This window comes from Myiozetetes cayanensis, unplaced genomic scaffold (assembly GCF_022539395.1).
Source record: "Myiozetetes cayanensis isolate MyiCay16 unplaced genomic scaffold, myiCay2020 scf2-11, whole genome shotgun sequence".
NCBI lineage: Eukaryota > Metazoa > Chordata > Aves > Passeriformes > Tyrannidae > Myiozetetes > Myiozetetes cayanensis.
The window spans coordinates 73439316-73464632 of record NW_026087411.1 but is presented as its reverse complement, the minus strand read 5'-3'; the positions used below and the strand labels follow the sequence as shown (position 1 = coordinate 73464632).

The window sequence follows — 25317 nt, the reverse complement described above, 5'->3', positions numbered from 1 at the left end:
ATTCTTCAAAATTACAAGCAGCTTTTCACTGCATTTTTTTTTTTTTTTTCAAAAAACAAGATCATGTAATAATTTGTTTCAAGCATTTCCCTTTGTCCTGTTTGGGCATTAACTATTTTGACTTTGTACAATAAAATATGTTTCTACATTATAATAAATTATATTTTTAACAAAAATCACTCCAGAATAAGAGTTGTCATGTCTACTGTGTCTCTTCTTATGTTTTCAAATCTATTTATACTTACACGCATACCATTCATAGTATGCACAAATAACCCAGGAGTCAGTAGTGATAAGCAGATTCTATTCAGCTTTCCTAAAGGAAAGGACATAGAGGATACTGGAGAAAACCTTTATAAGTATTCCCATTCCTTCTACTATAGTAAAAGAAGATTAAGAAAATTGCCATGTCAATCTCTCTATCTTCTGGCTTTGTATGATCCAGTAACATAAACTTAGGAAACAATTAAAGAACAGAATAGTTATGTGTTCTAGTTTATTTATCAGCACCAGTTTAAAAACAGTTTTTAACCAGATTTTTGCTCCTAATCAACAGGTTCTCTACATCATCAGAAAAGCAAAGAATTGCTTTCAAGTATAAGAAATATTTTTATATGAAACTTAATAAAGTTATGAAGAATTTAAATAATGCAATAGTTTACTAGTGGTAGTAAACTGTGTTAGAAAAAAGAGCATCTCTCTCCTAAACCCACACTTTATATAACTAGTCCTTCTCAAAATATCCTACCCTAAATAAGCATGTCATAAATACCTCCTGACTAAAATGCATGCAAGTATACAAATGTCATAATATTCTGGAATAATCTGTTCAGTAGTCACAAAGAAAACTATCAACATCACAGCATTATGCATGTGAGAAACTTCATACTCTAGAAAGTGATAGGAAGTATAAAGTCAAAAGGAATTTCCTAATGCATTTGAGTGAAAATTTATTGCTCATTCTCATGGATTTCTCAAAATACCTTATTTTCTCCAGCATCCTATATTACTGCATATTTCAAATTAAAACTCACTAATGACATTACTAATTGGATTCTCTGGTGATATCTGTTAAAAAGTCTGTGACAGGTGTAAGGTCTTGGTGGACAGCAGTTGCCTTGTTACATTTTGAATGATTTACACATGCTTTGACAATAATCAGGTACTTTATTAGTTGATACTATCTATTATATTAAACTAAGCACACAGATAATTTCAAGGCCACAGGGTAAGAATTTTCAGAAGCTTTGAACCACTAACAATACTCAACATGTCTTCTGGAGTATCATTTAACCTTGTCATTGAATTCTTCCTGGAAAACAATATGGAGCTGACAGGAATCCACAGACTTCCACAATCTTCTGGATTGCTAATGGTCTGCAGTATCATGTTTGAAAAACAGCTTTTAACATAGAGCTAGTAAAACTCATTGCATATGGCTGCAAGATTGGTCAAGTTGCCTTTACCATACTTTTAAGCCATACATCTATAATTTAACATCCACGTTAAATGGATGTGTGTCATCCACAAAAGGTCAACTGGCTCAAGATGTAACCATCTATTACTTCATTTAAATATAATTTTAGGCTATGAGAAATTACTTCTCTGGAATTAAGTTTGATTTTCTTTGTTTTAATGATTCAATGCAAATTCATAATATCAGAAGAATAATAATAGAATTATTCTTAAAATACAGTAGCACTTGCTACTTTAAACATTTGTATTACCAATACTGACAACACTGTGAAGCTGTGCAAGACTACAGACATAAAACGAACACCTCATGCACTCCTAATTAATGGCAAGATATTAAATCGGTGCTTCTGGTCTATATAAATTCATTTTGAACACCTGAGTACACAAATAGAGCCTACTATATAGATACAAGCACATATGCAAAAATTAGCATAAAGCATAGAAAGATTGCACACATTTAGAAAGCAACTTAATTGAAGACTTATGGTTTTTCATATACGTAACTTGTTACGGCATCCATTTCCAGCAATTTCCTCAGTTGTTCATAAAGGCAACTGACAAGGTAAATGTTTAAAGCCAAATAGATTTGACCAGAAAATATAGAGGAAAATAGTACACACATGTCATTTGACAATAATATGAAACATCTGCTATAAAACACCTTTTGCAGTGTATCTTCTATATAACACATCAAAATAGGATTTTTAATTAAAGTAAGACAAAAAAATTCATTTATACAGGCATACGATTACATTAACTGTTATATCCTTACAATTGCAAAAGGTAGTTATCGTGGAAATGAAGTGCATAAATAAATGATGAAGCTGCAGAACATAAAAGTAATGCACCATCACTGAATTAGTTTGTGATTTTGTTAAAGAAAGCATACATAAAAATGGCCATAATTGTGCAAAAACTGCAAAAGAAAACTATCTTAAAACTCAATTCTTCACTTAATCAGTTGACAGAGAAATAACATTTAAAATCATCAGTCATAATTCAGCTACCCTGCTGGACCACTTTACCTTCTGTATTTGCGTATTATTATTCATACATGTGCGCATATATAAATATAGAAGCAACATATACACATATATATGCAAATAAGCCACACCAGATGACAAAGGAGAAGCAATCTGCACAGATACAGAGGTACAAAAGCTCAGGCTGAAATAAGCTTTTTAACCTCTAATATGAACGTCTGGGAATAAACAAAAAATCTACACGAAGAATACATTTTAACAAATTACTGTAACTTCTCAGAGTAATTTGTCCAAGTATGCTACAAACAGTATTTCATCCAGGAAAAAAATACTAAGACAAGTTTAATTCTCAAGGTACTAAGTTCTAGAGAAACCTCTGAAGAAAATACTGTTTTATTAAATCTTATCTCATGACATGGCTATAAAAGCATTGTCAACAGTTCCAGTAACTAAGCTTATTAAACTTTTATCTTCACACAGCTTCTGCAACCAAATAACAGCTGGAAAACTGATAATAAAGAAATTTAATCCATCATTTTTACAGATGAAATTAATACCTGTCAAATTCACTTCTCACAATCTAATACAATAGATTTAAATTAGCTATTGTTTCTTTTTTAAAGATAGTGTAAGAAAACCAAGATGACACTTCTTAGTACTGCAAGGTTCAAGTCAATTATTGCAAGTAGAGGACAATTACAGACAAAGTGAATGCTTTATGTGCAATATACATTGCAGAACCAGTTCTGACTGTATAAGTGTAATTTGTTTCTGACCTATGACAACAAAAATCCAGATTCGAAAAAGTATTAAAAATCTGTTCAAGGTGATACTTAGAAACTTTTCCAAAATTAAAAAAAAAAAAAATCACAACTTAATATTACTTCTAGTGAACTAAATGCAGACCAGTGGTATAGAACAACATTCTAATTAAGAACATGAATTCTAATTAATAAAGTAATCTTGATCTCCAGAAAACTGCATAGTAACCACCCAACGCATAGACTAATTAAAAATTTAACAAGTCAAAACGACTGTATTCCGCACATTCATATAATTTAAAAAAGATAAAGGTAAAGCTTGTCACAGGTATATCAGATGCAGTCAAGACAATACTGGAAAAGCAAAAGCAGAAGAGAACACAAGCCAGCCAAATGTAACCCAGCTCAAATGAGAAGAGTAAAAGCTCAGAAACAAAGGTACTTGAAATAGCACTTTCTTCAGAAGTTAAGAAAACTGAACAGAGATAAGTACAAAATGGGCAGTCCAAAATCACCACTCATAGTGCACCAATGAGAGCAGATGGTCTGTATAAGGCTGTTCACTGTTTTAAGTACTTTTGTTTACATTTTCAGTCCCAGCAGTGAGATTCCTAGCATGTTAATTCAAAAAAGGTGGTATCTCCACTGTTTTACAGTTACTAAAACATGCTCCACTCAAGTTAAGTGGAGTTGTTGCTAATTTTGTATGATTACTACTACTGCATTCCCTTTTTCATGTTGTGGTGAGGCTTTCAATGCTATTTACATTTCAAAAATCCAGGTTCTTAGCAACAGACAACTTGGCATCTTTGGCCACCTGAAAAGCTCTTCCCTGCCTAATGAAACCACTTCTTGTAAAGCCATGATGCATTTATGTACTGACACCTTGAGCCTCAATGCCTGCACAAACAGCAAGGTCAATGAGAACCGCAGAAAGACATCAGATCTTCCAGGGAACAGTTTTTGCTATGAACTGAAAATACCAAGCTCAGGGAGAAAATGAACTTTCAAGGAGTTTCAGTGAGTACCAGAGCTAGTAGAAGAAAAGTTAAAACAGACAGTGTCATGTCAGACTTACGCAGAAAACTCTCAAAAACAGTGGGAAAGCAGGCATTCATTGCCTTAAAAAGGAGGTTGCAGAAGACAGGAGAATGCTAAAGGCACTCCAAATTGAAAACTGCAGTAAACAAACAAAATGGCAAAGGACCAAAGTGCATTGGGTAAGGAATCAGGACTGAAACTTAAGATGTCTGTGACTGAAGATGAGTAACAGAGTATTGAAGGTCAGAAAAAAAAACCCCAACTTACTGAAAAGTAAGGTGCAGACAACAAATAGAGGAGACCTGCTGAAACAACACCAAGGGCAAAGAAAAAACGCAACTTCTTTTGAAGGCTTAAGTGATATCAAAGAGAATCAGTTATGAGAAAAAAAGAACAAGAAAATGCTGCAAAAAAACCCAAAAGAGGTGAGCAGTCTGGGGCATGTGGCCAAAAATAGTTGTATGGGTGCAGTTTGAGGAAGTACCTCCTCCAAAACCTTCCAAGGACTTCAGCAACAACTTTTCTAATTTATAATACAATTAATTTTTTTTGCTTGAATCTTGAGACAAAAAAAAATAAGGGGAAAAGAAAGGATAGCAAACAGTACGGTTCTGACAAACTCAGAACAGCAAAAGTATTTAAGAGGTTATGGGGACAATGGAAGAAATATAAGACCATCTCCTGGTAACCAAGCTAACGAGATAAACCAGGAAAAGTCAATAAGAGCAGGAGATATAATGGAAGTGAACCTATGGGTCAGAGTAAAAAAGAGTTAACTCCTCAAGAAACTAACTTAAGCAACTGAACCTTGACAAAGAGAGCAACAATTCAATATTTTTTAGATGAAGGAATTTAACATAAAGTTAAAATTTATACATGATATGTTTCATAGGAAAAACCTTAAAAATACTGTTATTTCTCAAAACTCTTAAAAATAGTTTTTTTCTCAAATCATAACATGACAAAGGTGTTTTCCCCCTCATAATTGGTGAAGATAAAGACAGTATGATATGCATTGTCCTAAACTGGCTAATAATGCAATGTTTCAATTTATTCTAAAAATTATGTTGATAAGTGCAGTCTTCAGTCACTGCAGACAGTTCACTATCTTTGCTGATCTTGTGAGGTTCTCTACAGACTATCTCAGAAAGACCTTCCCCGGATCTTCGCTCGCGAAGACTGGCCATTATTATTAAGGAGCCCCTGGTGGTCTAGTGGTAAGGGCGTGGCGCTGTCACTGCCGAGGCCCAGGTTCGATTCCCGGTCAGGGCCACTCCCGGGCAGATGGAGCTCGTTAACCCTTAAAGGCAACCCACCTACGTCCTGAGGACCTCGCTGCCACCATCCAAGCTCGCTTGGCCCTGGCAGATGAACCTTAGGATTAAAGGGTGGGCTCAGTTCCGCGCACACTGTGTCTCACCTAAAAAATCCAATGCGCAGGCTGGAAGGTGTAAAGACCTTCCCCGGATCTTCGCTCGCAAAGACTGGCCATTATTTATCTCAGAAAGGTGCCACCTGCACCCCAGAAACTGTTGCCATTAAATGCCCTTCTCACAGGGCTGTAAAATGTGAAGTTTTTTTCAGCTCTGTAGCTGAATTAGTGTTGTTAATGCATGTGGCCCACTACTGGTGACTGGCAAAAGACAGCCGTAATAACAGGGAATGATAATTTTCAATCACTTAGCCTTCACCGAGCCTTCAAGTGAACAGTATCCTGGAAGAAAATTGCTGGCAAATACATGCTACCTGCAGCTGAACCTGGAGTCACATTCTTTGACAAATGGTGCACAAGTTTTTCTTTCTTCATTACAAGAATCTTTGATAGAGGTAGAAATAAAACTCCCAAAGTGCAAATCAGTCCAAGAAGACCTAGTACCTTTTCAGATAATATCAGAACATAGCAAATTGAAAGTACAACATGAAACTAAATATTCACCAGCTAATATCAAGCATGGAAGGACAGGCTCAGGAAAGCAGACTTAGCAGCACTAGAAGTTCTCACTGAAAGTAGTCTTAAGAGGTAGGATCTGCCAGAGAAACCTTCTAATGGAGTTCTACATAATTAGCAATTCTCCAAATGAGCACACTGACTTAAAAAACACCTTTGGGACCTTTTCTGATCTTAATTCTTCAGTCACAATAAGAAGTTTCCAGAACAAAAATCCCAGAAAACTCAGTAGGGCAAGTCATCTATCAAGTTTCCTCAAGTTAAACAAGAGGAGAATTGTGCTATAAGACAAATGTTATTGTTTCAGTTGCATTTGGTAATTCAAAGTGAAGCCTACAAAAGAGACATCTCATTAGTTTGAGCAGATGGATCAAAATTAAAGACTGAATCACCAACTCTTAATTTCCCAGTAGCAAGGAAGAACTTGAAGTCTTGCAGAAGATGAATGTTGAAAAATCAACATAAAAAGCTTCTCTCCATCTGTCAAAACACATGCCTGTAGAATGCAACTACCTCCTACCAGCCTTAGTCTTGAAAAATGAAAACACACGTACGTCTAATAAAAACACATGGACACATAAATGTAGTCAAGCCTCACACTGCAACCCATAACATGACAGGGACACATCAGCAAGACTTCCATAAGAATAAATTATTTGGTTCTGGAATGGTGGAATTCTTTAAGAACGAGTTAAAAGAACAGTAGATAAACAGACAATGTTGAATTCAATTCATCAAGACATTCCAAAGACTCTGGTCAAGAATCATAAAAGAGACAACGTTGTGAAAGTTTGATGGCCACATTGAAAGGTGCACATTAATTCAAGCAACTTTAGAAGAGGGAAAGTGTTTTTTACTGATTCTGATATTTTTTTCTTGCACTTCAGTACAAAACAGAACAGAGAGGTTTCTGGATCTCCATCACACATCACTGCCTGAAAAGATATAAAATCTCAACCATGTTCTGAATGTCATACAGATATACAACAGCTGTGGAAATTTTTCTTTAACATTGGGGGGAAGGAGGAAAAGATATGAATACATCTTTCTAAGAAGTATATTTAGGAACAACCACAGCTTTGTTAAAAAAACCAAACTTTGCACACATAGAACAGAAATAAACACAAGTTTTATGGATCACACAAGCTAAAAAAGTTAACAGAGCATAACAATAGCCTGTGGTGAATGTAGACACAAAGTAATGGGTTTCTAGAAACTTAGAAAATCAGAAGAAGGTGAGATAACTTTAGAAGATCAAAAAGCATTATCAAAACTGTTAAAAGACACAAAAAAACCCCTTCTTAGTGTAATATTAATGATCTTCACTCATAATACTCATTTTACACTATGGGGCAGTCATCACAATGTAGATATCCTGTCAGATATATCTACATGACCTATGCTTTTTTCTGCTCACTTTTTAAAACATCTGCAGTTGGTTTACTGATTAGACAGATTTGTCATAGCACACTCATTAAAAGGAAAACACTCTAATTTTTAATGTGGTACAATGCTACATACTATAATATAATTAACTATATTAGATAACCAGCTGATATGCTTGATTCTGCATTGTCAAAGCCTGTATACCAGTATCTGTATATCATTCATTTCAGGTTATGAATTTTTGTTTCATAAATATCAAGACCAATCAATATATATTAAATACTTTGAAGGAAAGTCCAGTGTAACCAGTTGCTATTTAGATGTGTACTTAAGACAATATCTCCAACAGAGCAGAATGAACATTTTCAATCAAAAAAAATTTACAATGATTTGAAACAAATTAATCCAAATGTTCGGAAATCAACATTTATATAGCAAGGGAAACCACATTTCTGCTTTGTCCACACAATTTTCAGAAACTTAAATCAGCAACAATGTCTGCTGCTGACACTGTAATATTTAGTAGACTACCATTCTTCACTCAACCTCTTACAGCTGTAGCTCATGCCTTAAAACACTAATGTATTCATCTGCCAGTACGAGAACTAAAACTAGAATTAAACAACTTACTGTTTATTATTACTTATTATATAATATAATATTACATATGTTTGGAATCAGTTTTTTCCTCAGTGTGAAGAAAAGAGAGGGGAAAAAAGGTGCAATAAACACATTGCAACAGAATATGACTTCCTACGGGGAATGCAAAATAAATTACTTAGACACTACTGATTTAAAGAATCTGCTACCTGCACTTCAGCAAGTAAAAATACACAAAATAATAACAAGAAATGAAAGATAAGCAACTAAATGCACTTCAGTGCTAGGAATTTGGTTTAATGCATTTGCATAATTGACAACGAGGAGAAAGCAAAGTTCCCTTGATACCGCTAACAAATTTCATTAACAGGATTTCCATATGTCATCTTCATGCAAATTTTCTGAATGTAACAACAGTAACTGACAACAACAAGTGGAAGAATGGTGTTAAAGCAGGGCAGGGGGGGCAGAAGGACTAAGAAGCTGTTGCTGAAGTATTTCCCCTTGCCCCCCAAGTCATAAACCAACTGTTTATCTTTCAAAAAACACAATGAATTTTTTGTGAAAAGGGAAAAATGTGCAATTCTTAATGTGACTGTAGGGGACAGAGTTTCCGTCTTTTATATACAGGTTATTTTGTCAAAAGCCTCTTCAAGCATCACAGTGCACTAGCATTTTATACTGCTCTGAACAGGCATCATACCTGCTTTATGTGCAAAGTTCTAACAAAAACAAGACATTATGTGGGAGTGATTCAGAAGCACAATAACAGAATGATAAACTATTCAGGCAAATGAGTTAGGCCCACAATCTTAGCAGAGGGGAACATCAGACGTGAAAATTCACTACAGAAACCTCTATTGTAAAGCAAAATGAAGGATGACTTCCCTTAAAAAGAAAACAAAACAAAAACCTCAGGACATTTCAAATGACTGATGCTGAGCCCTTATGCACTATGATTTGAACACTGCATAATTCTCATCCCTCATGTCTAACAGGAGAGATTAAGATTTGTAAGACATGGGAAAGGCTAAGAATAATAATTAAGTGCTGTATTTTTAATTTTTTTAATCTTTAAATGTACCTCAGTGTAAGGTCTTGTAATTTTAAAAAAAAAGTGACATAAATATACATTAATTACTTTGAGGATATATAAAGCACCAGGAAATTTGACCTCTGTTAGAAGCTAACACTATTTAGTCAGTTTAGATTTTCTTGCATGCTATTTCTATGAAGTGTTCTCAAGGTTAGAGATTACCTCTGAAGTGACAAATCTTAAAAAAAAAAATAAAAATTCTTAAGGCATCGCTAGGATGATCAAAACTAAATTCTTTATATATGTTCTGAACGGAAACCAAAACAAAAAATGAATACCTGGTGACCAGCCATTATTTGCTTCAGCACATTTTCATAACATACTTCATCCATATGATTCAGCTGCTGCACCTGAAAAACAAACAACATAGTCCATATTAAAATAATTTCTATCTTTATGTATTTTCTACTACATATCAAGCAATTTACAGTGACCTACAAAAGAGAAATTTGATTATGCAATTAAATATAAAATATATTGATTCCCATTCCCAACTATAGCATTTTTTTATTCTTAAATTCAGAAACAGAATATAGTAGATAAAATATGAGTAAGGGTAGTTAATAGAAAATTTACTGTCACTTTGCTGGTGTTTTTAATGACCGAAGAGAGCTAACCCAGTTCCTTAATTTATCTGTTTTATATTAAGGAATCTTACTTCAACAGGATATTGAGGAAATATCCATTTAATATATCTTATCTAGCATTAAGGCCTTCTATTTGGTACATAAAAATAGTTTCTACATTGCATATGTATATATTTATCTCTAGAAAATTTCTGGTAGTTCACGTTTTTTGCCACAGAGAACAGAAATTTCTTCATAACTGGGTCATGCACAGAGAACAGTGAGAGTACCACGTAGAGAATTTACAGTTAAGGATAAATAAAATGTTTTAAGAATATTTTGGCTGAAACAAAAAGTATGTTTCAACCTACCCTAAAGATTTTTTTTCTATTTCTTTAATGCACTACAATATAAATAGCATCTATCTACTTGAAAGCACCTCAATATCAAGGTTGTGACAAATCAAAATAAGTAAATGAAGTCCAAAATTAGAGCAATCACTCCATTATTTATTTGTGCATTTCTGTCTTATAATCAAATTGTTTTGGCACAAAGAAATGTTTTACAAGAGCAAAGCATGCAAAAATTTGAAAAAGGAAATTTAGTACTTGGAGTTATGTAGACTAGCTGAAAGCTGAAAATCACAGCTTTAAAAGAGCTTTAGAGGAAAGCGGAGAACATTTGTATTTGAAATTGTATTAACAGTAAAAAGATGAAAAAATACAGACATGTGTGCAAGGGACAAGCAGCCAGTCTAATTATTCTGAAAATGAGAGGTTAGCATTTTAATGAAATTTTTTGTCAAATAGTAAGAAATGAAAATCATTAAGGAGAAACATATCTGAGCAGTGCATAAATACACATGGACATACATATCACATGCACATACATACAAACATAACTTTATATTTTCTTTGCATTTAGACCTAAAGACAAAAAAAAATAAAAACACATAAAGAAAAACAACTGACATTAAAGAAAGATATCTGACATTAACAGACCTCAACTGAAGAAGCCAAACTTTAGTCTTGGTCCCATATGCTCTAAGAATTTCAGCATACAGAGTTTGAAGATCTTTCCCAGCTAACTTTTATGCATAATGAATACACCAGGCTGTCCTTGCCTTTGAAAGCTTGCCTACAGTTTGCACGTGATTCTGTAAATAGCTAATCAGCTTCAAATTTTGGGGGAGTTTTTTTGGTGCAGGATTTCAGAAAACTGTGGCAAAGTATCTCCATAAAGTAATTAATAACCTTCCATTTCCTTGCAACTCATTAGTGTGGTAGAGACATAGCATTCACTGCACTTCCTGATGTCCTACAATAACTTCTTTTGATCCTGTGGTTTCTTACATCACTTTCCTCCTCTCAGAAGCATGTTGATATTGGTAATAATTTGGCAACTTCAGTATTAGTGTTACTTTGAATCCTTTCTCAAAGAGGTTTAATACTTTTACCTTTTTGCTTGCTATAAAGTGTATTATTTTGATTGCAAAACATATTATGCTCTATGAAATTTGTTATGACGATCTTCTGAAAAGCAAAAGAACTCCTGGCTGTGGTATTACCAAGACAATCTGCCAGGTATCCACACTGCAGAATAACTAGTACCTTCTAATATTTTGTCACTTCCTTATGCTTCTTTAGAAAACTACTTTTTTTTTTTTAATAATTTCAAATTTTCCTGGACTATTTATAATGTTTCTTTGATTTTTAAATCACAAATACATTCTAAAGGGAGTATCTTCTTTTTTCTTACTATACAGCAGAATTAAACTAAATATTAAAATCAAATTGCAGTGAAAGATTAATGAAAAGCAACAGCGAAAAACAGTGAAGGTACTTAAAACAATTAATGAAGGTTAAAATACGCAAATCATGGTAAGCACCATATGGCAAACTATTCTTGTGTGTATAGATTTAAAACATCTCCCTACAGTTGTAAAATAAGTTCCTTTCCTGCACTGCAGATGGAATGGCTACTTAAATAATCTAGTAAGAAAACCAATGGTCACTTTTACAAAAACAAAAAAATATGCTATGATTGATTAAGCTATGAAATTAACATTTGATTGAAAATGTTTTGATTTCTATTAATTTCAATCACAGGTGAACAAGATTTTCTAAAAGTTAAGCTATATAAGCTTTAATTATCAGCTAGTTTGTATAAATTCCTCTATTTAAAGAACTATAATTTACATGTCAAGTGGCACTGCACTTATGATTTTTAATAAGAATATGATACCTTACCAAATTTATTAATGCTTCCCAAAATGAGTAAGAGCACAAAGAGTAAAAAAGCCTAGTTAGAGATTACTTTAAATACAGTTTCTATCAAATATGTATGTATGATAATTAACGGCTTAGCATGCTAAGGTAACTTATATCCTACTAGTATTAATGCATGTCATGTTATTATATATATAAAGATTGTAAAAAATAGTATTCTTTTATAATATTCCTCATGCATCCTTATAGCCAAACAGGAAGCACCACTGTTTCTAGCAAAATGGAAAACTGAAATGAGAGGCAGCTGCTACAGTGACTTTGCAGTTGAAAATGATGATTTCTTCTTCAACAAGCAAAATCTCGTAGCAAAGCAGAGGCAGTGCAAAGCTAGATACCATTATATCCAACTGCAACAAGGCCTACTTACAAGTACTGTAAACTGAGGTAATAAGATTCTTGGAGCAACTTTTAATTATGTGTATCTTTATACAAAAGAATATACGCTTCATGAAACGCGTGGCATAATAAACCAGTGCCTCCTACACATACTCACAGGAAGCACGATCAAAACACACAGCGACTCTTTCTTTGGTGTTCATAATTCTTTACCTTATTGGTTGTCTTAATTCCTATAAAGGTTTGCCCCAGAGGTACAGGTCGGAAACGGCCATCAAAGTAGAATAGTCCAATGTAGGGATTGACGTGTAGAAATGTAGCAACATCAAGATAATTGGGTAATGTAGCTGAAAGGCCCAAAATCCTAATCATACTTTGTGTAGATTCAACCTGTTAAAACACCATAAAAACTGTAAATTACCCAAGTGTTGTAAGCCAAGCAATCAAGCAGAGTTTTAAAACATCCCTCATAAAATAGTGATGTGAAATAAGCAGTTAATACTTTCTACAAAAGGTGAGCAATAGATGTGAGTTAGTGATTATCTGTATTGAAGAAACCAGAGCATTCTGCAATTCCTTCAAATCTTGCTTATTCATCTATTTTATTGTACTTTTGCCCTCCAAAAGGTTAGCAGTCATTAACTGACATGAAAGAACAATAGCAGACAACTGGCTTTGTTAAGAAGGGAAAGTCTAATTCACAGACAAAACTGGGAAACATAATTTGGTATCTTTTATCTTTTCTTCCTTAATCCAAATCACACCACAATTCTGAAAAGAAAGAAGAATGTAATTCGTGTCATTCCTCTTTTTTTTTGATTTTTGCTTCTGCAACTCTTTTAGACACTCTATTCCAGTTCTCTGTAATAGGTGTTTCTTTCTTTTTCTTTTTCTTTTTTTTTTTTTTTTTTAAATTGCTCAAGTGTTTGGTTTACAGGCCTTCCTATTTGATAAGGGAGAGAAATGGTGCTTTACAACTAAACCCTCTGTTCCATATAAAAGCCTGCATATTATATGTATTTCCAAGTAATTTTCAAAAAGAATGAAACCAGACAAAAGACCCGAATGAGGAAAGCCTGCAAGACTTTTCCCATTTCCTTCTGCAGTATTAACAGTTGTGTAGGCTGGCTTACAACTTTCTTACTAGCATAATTATTTAGAACCAAAGTTCATAGTAATTTTCTTCTGAAGGGTTTTTAGACACTGTAACTGAAGCCATACATGAGGTTCTCAACTTGTCTCAAATGTATGAATGTTTCAAGATGAGTAAGGCCGGTAAATTCCACCTGGATAAGTCCTATTCAAAACAATATGAGGTTTTACTTAGAATACAGATTTTTGAATCACTCAGATGTTTCAAGTTAAAATGAAAGAAATGTAATTAAAATAGACAAATTAAAAGTTTTCAAAAAAGGCAACTTAAAAGTAAATGGAGAGCGTTCTTGAGGAATATAAAATACACCATAATATAAAAGAGACCTGAAGAATAACAAGCACACCAAAATAATAAACTAAATCCCCAAATAAACCATCACCCCAAACTCAAAATCACAGAATCAACTAGGTTGGAAAAGACCTCTGAGATCATCAAGTCCAGCATATGACCCAACACTACCCTGGTCAACTAGACCATCTAAGAGCCACATCCAGTCTTTTCTTAAACCCCTCCAGGGATGGTGACTCCACCACCTTCTTGGCAGCCCATTCCAACACCCAATCACCTTCCATGTAGAACTTCTTCCTCATGTCCAACCTAAACTTCCCTAGTACAGCTAAAGACTGTGTCCTCTTGTCTTATTGCTTGTTGTCTGGCAGAAGAGATCGACCCCCTTTCAGGTAGTTGTAGAGAGTGATGAGGTCTCTCCTGAGCTTCCTCTTCTCCAGGCTGAACAACCCCAGCTCCCTCAGACGCTCCTTATAGGACTTGTGCTCCAGTTCCTTCACCAGCCTTGCTGCCTTTCTTTGGACACACTCCAGCACTTCAACATCCTTCCTAAACTAAGGGGCCCAGAACTGGACACAGGGCTTGAGGTACTTGAGGTAATACCCCTGTAATCATCTTAAAAACTATTATGGCTCTAAATCTTTCCATTAATTTCTTTAACCTCTTTCAAGGCCACCCAAACAAAAAACCATCTACTTTTATATTTGCTTAGCAACAAAAAATATAAATAATTTATATGTATATAATATAATAAAAAAGCAAAAAGAGATATAATTAGCCTAAAAGACAAAATAACAATCCTTCCAATTATTTTATGCTCCAGATTGGATTCAAACTGTAAACTAAATGCCCATGTGTCTGCACATCATCATGTGCACATGATGCCCATGTGCACATCACATGCATATACAGAGTGAGGTGCTTTTATTCTCTTAATTATACATGATAATATACAAACAGCAGTGACTCAAACTGTGCTAAACATAAAAATTAAAAAAACCCAAAACTATCTGAAGATGCAACTGTAACAAATGAATTAATTTTGCATTTTTTCTGTGATTATAATTCAGTTTCAACTATTTATCTATTATTCATCTGTCCAAGCACTACAGAAACTTTATTCATCATAATGGTTTTAAAAATTTTAACACATTTTTATAACAGAGTTCTCTGAATACATTTTTCAACTACTTTTCTGACTTTCCCTTGAAGAGTAAGCATTAAGATGTTTTGCTCTCAGATGCTTCTAAAGAACAGTAAGCATTGAAAGTGCACAGATGCCTTTTGTAAATACAGTCCATTCAAAAATTAATATTTTTCAAGTACTGGATAACTTATTATTTGGTCCTAGAAGTCCCAATTAGAGAATATATATATTCATATACAAGACACCATGAACCTACAGTAAAAATTACTGAGAAGACATCTTTGGATGACAAAGCTTTCTGTCTACATTTCCTATCACTGGTTGGTGGTATGCAGCTAAGAGCATTTTCTTCATTACTGGAACATAATCTTTAATCTTTTGTTCTTCATATGTATTGAACTATCCCAGTAAAAATATGAGCACTATTTGAAACTTGCAAGGCTTTCTTTGAAAAACTGAACTGACACAGTGTCTGCACATCATGTTCTTTAAAAGCCTTATTATGTTTTATTGATTCGATGTTACACTGGAAGTAAGAAATAAAATTGCCATAACTATATTTACTTGACATATCTAATTAGTATATCTAATTCAGATGCATTCATGATGGCACGTGGAGAATTGACAGCATGTTCACCAGACACGTTCACACAACACAATTACCACACCATGAAATTCCACGTATACAGAAAAAATAAACAGAAGAGAGCTCTCCAGTACTGATTTCCACACTCAGGCATCAGCTGCACTTACAGTATAAATGATAAGGGATCAGGTATGGGAAATGCCTCTCTGGATTGTAAATTGATCACAGTAGGATCATTTTCTTCCTAATAAGTTTCAAGATTTGCATATCATCTCGTTACATTACAGCCGCCACTTGAGAGCATATGGAGTGTGCATAGAGATACTCTTTTATCTGACTTCTAAAGTTCTCCCTGAACTTTGTGATCTTGGCAGCCTTCCCATTTCCATGTATTAAAATATCACATTCACAGAATGAATTACAATCAAGCTGGAAAGCATATCCCTGATTGTTCAACTTGAGCACAGAATTAAGTGAAGCAGACAAGTTTACACATTTTAATCTTTGAAGAGTTCTCTGCTGGTTAGAAATTAATCTGATATTCAGAAGACCTAGGATCACTTCAACACACCCTCTACAGTCAGTCTGAATGTCCTTCTGATGTACACTAAAGATACTCAGAAAATTAGACACAAGCATTAGTTATTAGTCCAGATGTAGAAGAAGATGAATTCTTTACATGGGTTCCTGAGTCCCCTATTCAACAGTAGTAAGTACTACATATGGGGATTCATATTAGTTACTAGTTGGATACTATCCTACCCACAGAATGGCTCTATGTCTCATTCTCTCACAGGACCTATGTTACTTACATTATCCAAAACAAACAAGAACAAGAAACGGAAAAAAACCCAAGAAATGCTTAGTACGTTAAAAAAAATTACTAATCAGAGGTTAGAATGTTTCATCAATGTTTCCCTGTTTATTGCTACATTGGTTACTAGTAATTAAGGACTTTAGAAGTTGTCAGTTCACATAGGTGGTAGTTTTATAGGTTCAGGAAGAAGAATAGAAAAAAACAGTAAAATTACAAAACCAAAAGTACACGGTAAAAACGCAATTACTAATACTGTTTTGAAGATTCTGTATAGGATGTTATCTGCACCTCACTCTGCACAGAATGCATTTGTTACTAGGCAACCATCTAGTTAAGTAATTTTATTAGTTTTACTCTGCTTCCAATGAACCCTGAAAATACTGTGATCTCAGTCGTCCATTTAGAATATATTTAAAAATCTAGAGGCACTGAAAAAATGTAACGATGCAGAAAGCACTATTAGAAGCCATATTATTTTCCCTCAGCTAAATATTAAGTATGCATTGCTTTGTCTTAAGAAATGGCATTTTGCATATATCTATGAAGAGATTTCTATGCCTGGGATAGTGCCACGTCAGTTTATCCTGACTGACAAAATGTCTTTTCATGTTATGCTTACTGTTTTGTTCCCAAACCAGGAAGCAAAAATGCCTATGTACCCTTCTACAAATTAGTTTTACTGCTTTACCATAATGTGAAGGAACACAAAACATATGACAATCATTATTACCTTTTAAACTCCATGGATATACCACAAAAATGGAAACCCAGCTACATATCAATACCTTAAAATGAAATGCAGAATGACTTCCTGACATCACGTCCATGCAAAATAATAGAAAAGCTTCTAAAGATTAATTCAAATATCTGATACTTAACATTTTCCAAACAAAATGGAGATTATGTTTTGTTTTAAAAAAGTAGTTTGTTTTTAAAAACTAGTTTTTACACAACTACAAGGTTGTGTAAAAGACAGCAGGATAGATCCAGACTCATGTAAGACTCATTAGACATATGGCTGCACAACATACTGTTTAAAAATAACAGCACAGAATAGCAAGAAAACATATATTAAATTTATCACAAGCTGATGAACTGACAGGTTTTAAAGGAATACATAATTGAAAAACAGCAATTAAAAAGGGATTCCTCTAATTGCTTTCTAAGCCCAACTCTAATCAATAATTTTACCTATGACATGCAGTAAAAAAACAACTGGTGACAAGAAGAGCAGGTGATTGGCAGAATTAATATAACTGATGTGTGTGTCAGCCATACAGATAAATCTACACTGATAGTCCCATTCAAACTGAATTTCTTTTCATTTAGCTCATAAGGCACTATTCTCAGGAAACATTCTTAGTGATAAGTGAATCCTGCAGCAATCAGAAAAAGGTTTGTTTGAGGACTTAACAAACAAATATCTGAATGCAAGCTCTGAAGATGACGTGTTAGCAAAATTAAATACACGCAATTCTTTAAGGTATAAAAGGGATAGAACTGAGTATAGAAGGAAAACGCTCTAGCTCTGTATACACCACAGCCAAAACTAACACAAAAGTTGCATACACAGTTTTGTTGACTGGTTTTCAAATACAATCGTGAATATAAGAAAGTCCAGTGAAAACAAGTCCCACAACACTGTTGTTTGAAAAATTATTGCAGAAGACTTCAGTAACCTTGTTTGCTCTATCCTTTAAGAAAAGATGCTGAGAAACCTGATTCGTCTATGTAGGGAATATCAAGGAGATAAAAAACTAACAACACCCACTCAAGATGAGAATAGAAGAACCAAGTGAAATGTCAATGCCATTCTAGATCCAAAAGACACATAGAGGAACTACAATGGGTTACCATTTAGATAAAAGATATACAGAGCTAAGCAGCTGGTTTTAGTTCATTAGCTATCAGTCTTGACTATTTTTTTTTAAACTGATCAAATTTCAATTCATCAAGAATGGGATTCCAAGCACATAGAATAGTCTAATTTGATAACAAATAGACATTTGGCTATGGGTGAGAAACATCTGAACCTGTTTGCTAGTGACTCACAGTTAGAGGTAAAAGAGGGAACCAAAGGGACAGAAAAAGAAAGAGGTAGAGGAGTTAATAAGGCACTAGAGACATTGAAAATGCATCCAGAGATACTACGGCTAAGATGGACAGTTTTCTAAGTAAGGTGTCATGAGGAAAGAAAGCTCAGAAAGGAAACATGAGAATTTCCAGGGGAAGGAGAACTTCAACATCTCATGGTCACTGCAGCCGAGGCTGCCTTTGATCTTCACTTCCCCAACGAGCCCCTCCTTTCTTGATGAATACAAGGTATAGCACAGCATCACTCCCTGTTGGCTCCTTTACTGCCTGGAGGAGGCAGCTTTCACCAATGTATTCAAGAAATCTCCCAGATTGCTTGTACTGCTGTGTTATCCCACCTATTACTTATCGAGGAAATTTATGGATCTAACACAATAACATAAAACAACTGAAACTTAAACTTGAAGAATAAGACAGTGATGGCAACAATACCTGTGTGCCTAAGATGGGAGCTTTGTACCTCACACGGAATGCTTTTACTATGCATTTTCTTCTATTTAATTTATCATTCACATACTTGAGAGAAGGTGTCAAAAATTCACACATCACTCAAGCATAGTATTCAGTATGCTTTTTTGTGAAAAAATATACATAAGCAGCAGTCATCAAAATCTCTGAATAATTATGATAAAATAATCCATTGGCCTTTAAAAGCAGACAATTTTTTTCTTTCAAGATAATAAGCTTAGTACATTACTGTAGTGTGGAAAGTTTGATTAAAAAGTTTAAGCATTTCAGTTTTACATCTGCATTATGCTCTGGACTAAAACTTTAAACATCAAAGCTATAAATTGGATTCAAAGAAGTTGTTTGATGTTATACCTACAGTATATAACAGAGCTCAAAGCAATTTTGCCACCAAAATGTTTAGCAAAGTCAATTTAAATCACTTGCAAAAACATTCCCTAAAATTTGAAAAGTGCAAACGTGCACAAATATGCTCTTCATTCTGCTATGAGTAAAACTCAGTAATTCCAATATATACGCTCCTTCCAGGTTTAAATAAAACCTAATTCTAAAAAATGCCATAAGTAAAAATGAGCATGTTAAAGTCTTACAGTAAGTGGTGTGACTCAGTGTTCATCTGGGGGAAAGCATATCAATCTTTCAAGTATTTTGAGGTAAAAATTAGGACAGACCTGCTAATGCAACAGGATATTCCGGTTTCAAGCATATATTTGGATACCTGTATTTGTACCTCACATGAATACAGATCTCAAAACATTCTTTTCTGGCACAGTTGTAGGCCCAAGTAGCTCGCTGAACACTAATTCTTCAAAAGACCAAAAAAAAAAAACCCAAAAAAACCCCCACCATTGTCTGGGTTTTTTTCTATTATCCACCATCTAAACAAAACAACCCTCCTACTTCCAACAAAACAAGAGATCAAGACATATGCTTTTTCTCCAAGACAGAATAATAAACCCTGCAAAATGTAAAAGGCACTACATTATACAACCTGACCTGCACAGGAATCATGACATTGTCTCATATATGAGCTAGCGAAGTATGATCCCGATGAAACTAGAAGTACATGCCATTAATAGTCATTATTAGTGATTTATTGAAAAGGTTGAAGAAGTATTCAAAGGAATTTCTGAGTGTTCTGATACAGAAGTGATACAAGAAATGACTATTCCAGGTCAGATCAGAAATTACATTCCTTCAATGCACTGTCTCCCACAGGGGTCAAAAGGGACAGTACAAAAAATGCAAAAATGTCAGTGGTATTTACCAGAATAGTTCCCAGTTACTACAGCCCCCAATCTGATCTAGTGACTACTTCTCTGCAATGGATTTTTCTCTGAGTTACTTGCCTAAACACTGAGTCCCTTCGCTACAAATTAGGAAAGAATAGTCAATATTTTGAATGTCTTAAATCTGTATACAAATCAGATAATTGATTTCAGCAATTACTGCAGTGGTGCAATTGACATGAGGATATTTCAGATTAATATTGTCACTTTTTTTTAGGATTTTTTTCAAGAACTGAACAATTATTTGTACCTCTGGTGCATGAATATTGAATGAATATGATATTTATACAGATACCAATGAAAAATAAGTTCTAGAACTACTTTCAGAAGGCTGGAAAGTAGCTTCAAATTCTCATAGAAAGAAGGAGATTCTCCAGGCATGGCCTGAACATCTTGGATTTACTTACTGCTCCTGGAACATTTATGAATTTGTATCAAAATGTATAAAACAGATCAAAGAAATGCAACAAAATATTTTTTTCTTCAGAAACTATCATTAAAACATTAGACATGATATTGTTACACTTAGAACACCTGTAATAGTATTTTCACTAAACTCCAGTGAAATTCTTCTGTAATCAAAAACGTTATCATTTTTATTGACTGAGTAAAAGTCCCAGTAATTTCATAATTAATTATGGATGTATACTGAAAACTTCACAGAACTGTGCTTGCAGGCTCAGATGCTGAACTATAACATTTCCGTGTAATTTTAAAAACTAATCCTCTTATTATTTGTTTTCATATTAAAAATTAAAATAATTGTTCAAAACATCTCCTGTTTATTTGTCCCTGGGCTCTCTGGGAGGCTTGCAGTTAAAAATATTTTTGTCAATTGTTTTCTACAGCACAATTCTAAAAAATTATTTGAGTAGTTTTGTATTTTGTTTAAATGGGGGGGGGGGTTAGTGTTTCATATTGTAAATTTTCCCTCTCTTCTTGTGAAGATTCGTAGGGGTCTCTATTACTGTCTTTCTTATTAAATTAGAATAAGTAAGGCCTTCAGAAAGGTGGCAAGATGGTAATTTTCAAGATTTGTGTATTGTTTTACTTCCCAACTTTTTCACTTAAGGAAGGGTTACAATTGAGTAGGTTCAATTCCAGATGAATTAAATTCCAACTCCGTAGGTAAAACAAGCCTTGAAATCCTAGAAGATTAAAACACCCTGAGAGCTATTTTTCAAATGAATGTTGAAGCAAAATACTATATTATAATAAATGCACCAAGGGTAGGATTCAATACCCAAGATATAATTGCCTTAGATTTTACATTCCTTATGTTACCTGCACAGGCCTGACACACACAAAAGGGAAGGATCTATGGGAGATTTGTGTCCAAATGAAGCAGAAACAGAATGCCAAGTTGAATAATGTAGGGCAGATAAAATGGCTCTAAACATCTATTTTGTACAGCTGAAGCCTATCTTACAAGTCTCACAAAACTTCACAGTAGGAAATGAACAAGCCTTGCAACCTGACGTGAAGAAAATGGCCATCATGGTCACTGCTGAAAGCTGAGATGCTTTACTTGAAAGACACCAAAGGGAAACAAGGTTATCAAAACCATTTGAGAAACAAAATACAATACCAAACAGGTTAAGCTTTAGTGCCTTTGAGGTAGCCTAAACTTCACAAAGCTGTACTCTTCATTAAAAAAAAAAAAAAAAACCACACAAAAATTTCCAAGTTTAGCTTCTTCTAAAAAATTATGACTTATGTTGTTCTTCATAAAGGAACTCTACACTTTCTGTACTGGATTACAGCAGACATCTATTTTATTTTGTTCTTAGTAGAGCTGGAATCAGATGATTCAGAAAGCCTTAACAAGATTAGTGTAGCCTTACCAAGAAAAAAAGCATCTTGAAAGCTGAAACTCTTTAAACAAACTACAAATAGAGCCAAAACAATAATGACTGTTTATTTTTAATTTGTTACAGGTTACGTGTACTGACATTTGCTCTGCATGACAAAAAAAAAGAATAATCGCACTCTATCCTCCCTCTTACTATTATTTATTTGTCCTAATTCCTTCCTTTCTATTCATCCCCAAATTCCATGTTTTATTTTATTTGTAAAGGCCCATCTAACCATTGACCCCAATTTCATTCATTGTCTGGCTCTGGATCCTTCTTTTTTACAAGATTGAAAGAAAAGAAATCCCTTTTCTCCTTTTGCCATTTCAAATCTTGGTATTTAGAAAGTACCACTAAATCATGGGGGGAAAAAAAGGACCAATTATGCTAAAGTAAAAATTATGTAGTACTTTATTAGCACTGATGAAAGTTTTAACTAGATTTAAGACACTACTCTTAATGAAAACAAAAAAGAAACTCTCCCAGGAAAACTGCTAATTGAAAATGAGCATTCCTGGTAAGAAAATACTCTCAATTTTGGCTATGTCAAAACACTAGCCTGATTATTATTTGCTTAAAATTGTTTAATTTTGCTGTTACTTGTACAGTAAGTAAATTAAGCAAATAAATAATAAGAAATAGCTCTGTTATAAATTATTCATCTTAGGAATCTGATAGTTGATATAATACAGAAGGGAAGGCAGAAAACCAAAAATTTTTCTTCACTCTTGGTAAATAGCTGTAAAATAGAACAGCTGTGAAATACATTGTAAACTGCCTAAGCATGCTAGTTTATTTGTCTAAGCATTTTACCCTTTATAGGGATATCTATCTATCTTGGCCAAAATAAAATTATATCCCTCTTACCTGTCGTAAAGTACGTGCTACTATACTTTCAAGCACTGGTCCCCTGTCTTCATGCAGCAGATGAACTTCATCAAGAATCAAAAGTTTTACCAGCTGAGAGAGGGCTACATCACCAACACTTTTTCTTGTCACGACATCCCATTTCTCTGGAGTAGTCACAAGCATCTGGTAGAGCAGAAAAATCAGAAATGAAATATTAAGCATTTAGAAATTAAAATGCAGATATAAAGTCACAGAAACACAGTAATTTTACATATAGCAGAGTAAATGCAATGTTAGAACTTAATGAAGTTATCTTAAGTTTTATTACCTACTTTAAATATGAGGCAGACACATCTTGGTGCATCTACATGTGTTGGATGGCCATTAGTTGGATTCAGTATGGAAAACCATATGGAAATATCAACCAATACCTTCAAACTACCTTGCATCATTTATATACATTTTCCACAAGAAAACCTTTAAGCAGCTATCAAGAATCAACTACTTATATAATCATTTCATGTTTGTGCCCCACTAAAATGGTCTGTGATGAAGTATTTCTAACCTTCAGCACAGCACAGTAAACAACTAAGACCCTCCCCTCCTGCCTAAGCTTGATCTGATAGTTCCCTCTTCTCTGTGAAATGCTTTCTGCCTAAGGAATACTTTCAAGTTGAACATTTAGATATCTTGATCCTTGCACTAGCAAAACAGACTGAACAACTTCCACCAGTCCTGGGTAGGGTAACTTCCAAACTTCATTGTTTCAGTAGATATGTCTGTGGTAAGTCTATTATTATAGTGCCCTTTCTTGCAAGCTGTTTGCGTAAAAAGAGACTCTCAAACAGGTAAGACTGAGGCACATTCAATCTTCAGTTGCCAAAAAGCTGTAGCAGCCATCATTCTCCACAATGACAACTTAGCTCTCACTTCATGTGACTTTAACACGAGACTTCAAGAAAGCACAGTTTTAAAATGTAAAATCAGACAAAGTGATCACTCTAAAGAAAACACCTCACTCCTCCACCCAAAAAATTCTCAGCAACTGTTTCAAAGGAAAATGCAGATTACTCATGTACTAGTCAACAAAAGTAATTTCCTATTTAAGAGCCAGCTGCTATGTATAATAACACCATAGAACTGAATCTTATTCACTGAAATTCAGTAGTAACTTGCATGTAAGTTATGACTATGATTTAAGGTCAACTATTTATTGCCTATTTGTAACAAATCTATCAAATCTTAAGGGTTTTGGGACAGGCACAAAGCTTACTATCTATAACCTGGCTTGACAGACTTCATAGTTACAGATTCTAAGAATGGTTGGGGTTGGAAGGGATGTCTGGAATCTGTCTTGCCCAACTCCCCTGCTGAAGCACGGCCACCTAGAGCAAGTTGAGCAGGAACATACTAAGACAGCATTTTGGTATCTTCTTAAGGATGAGACTGCAAAACATCTCCGGGTGACCTGTGCCAGTGCTCAGTCATCCTCACAGTAAGAAGTGTTTCCTGATGTTCAGAAATGACCTCTTTTGTTTCAGTTTTTGCCCATTGCCTCTGGCCCTATCACTGAACACCCCTGAGAAGAGCCTGGCTCTGTGCCCTCCCTTCAGGTATTTACAGACATGGATGAGATCTCCCCTGAGTCTTCTCCAGGCTAAACAATCCCAGCTCTCAGTCCTCCCCCATGAGATGCTCTGGTTCCTTCATCATCTTTGTGCCCCTTAAATGGACTCTCTCCAGTATGTCCATGTTTCTCTTCTACTGGAGAGCCCAGAACTGGACACATTATTCCAGGTGTGGCAGTATGGGGGGGGGTATTTCCATGTTTTGTTTAAATATTACTGGGTGCATTTTGTTAGCAAATACAGATTTTTTAAATGCTTGTACAAAATAGGTGTAAAAATGTATGCCCATAATCTATGACCTGAATTGTAACACTACTACAGATGCAACTGTTAGCACTTTAAAATGAGCCACGTCAGCCACAAAATATTAGCAGCTGTACTTTCACAGAGCGTTAATTAGCAAACAGTGAGGAAACATATTTAGCAATGAATATTAAGGCTTTAAGGTGTGAAATACTACAAATTCAAGCTACTTAGCTAATTTGCTAAATCTAAATTGGCAATGTTCAGATCACAGCTTTTTTTAAAATGTCAGTCATGTTATCAGGATATATATTTAAAATGGTATCGTTAATTCTTCTGTTTCTGAGTGATGACTAAATATTCAGCATAATGGTCTTTTACTTTGATCTCATATAAAAATAGCAATGTTCTCAAAGCA

The 25317-nt window shown here is 34.4% G+C and overlaps 1 protein-coding gene across 2 annotated transcripts in view; it reads right to left on the bottom strand.

Moving 5' to 3' along the window:
- Window positions 1-25317, bottom strand: part of ASCC3 (activating signal cointegrator 1 complex subunit 3) — a 259967-nt gene that overhangs the window by 136937 nt on the left and 97713 nt on the right. For both annotated transcript variants that reach the window (XM_050316537.1, XM_050316536.1), the window contains exons 11-13: window positions 23047-23211; window positions 12695-12871; window positions 9570-9641 (exon numbers count right to left, since the gene is read on the bottom strand). In XM_050316537.1, the coding sequence (XP_050172494.1) occupies window positions 9570-9641; window positions 12695-12871; window positions 23047-23211 (414 nt within the window). The remainder of the gene's footprint in view (window positions 1-9569; window positions 9642-12694; window positions 12872-23046; window positions 23212-25317) is intronic.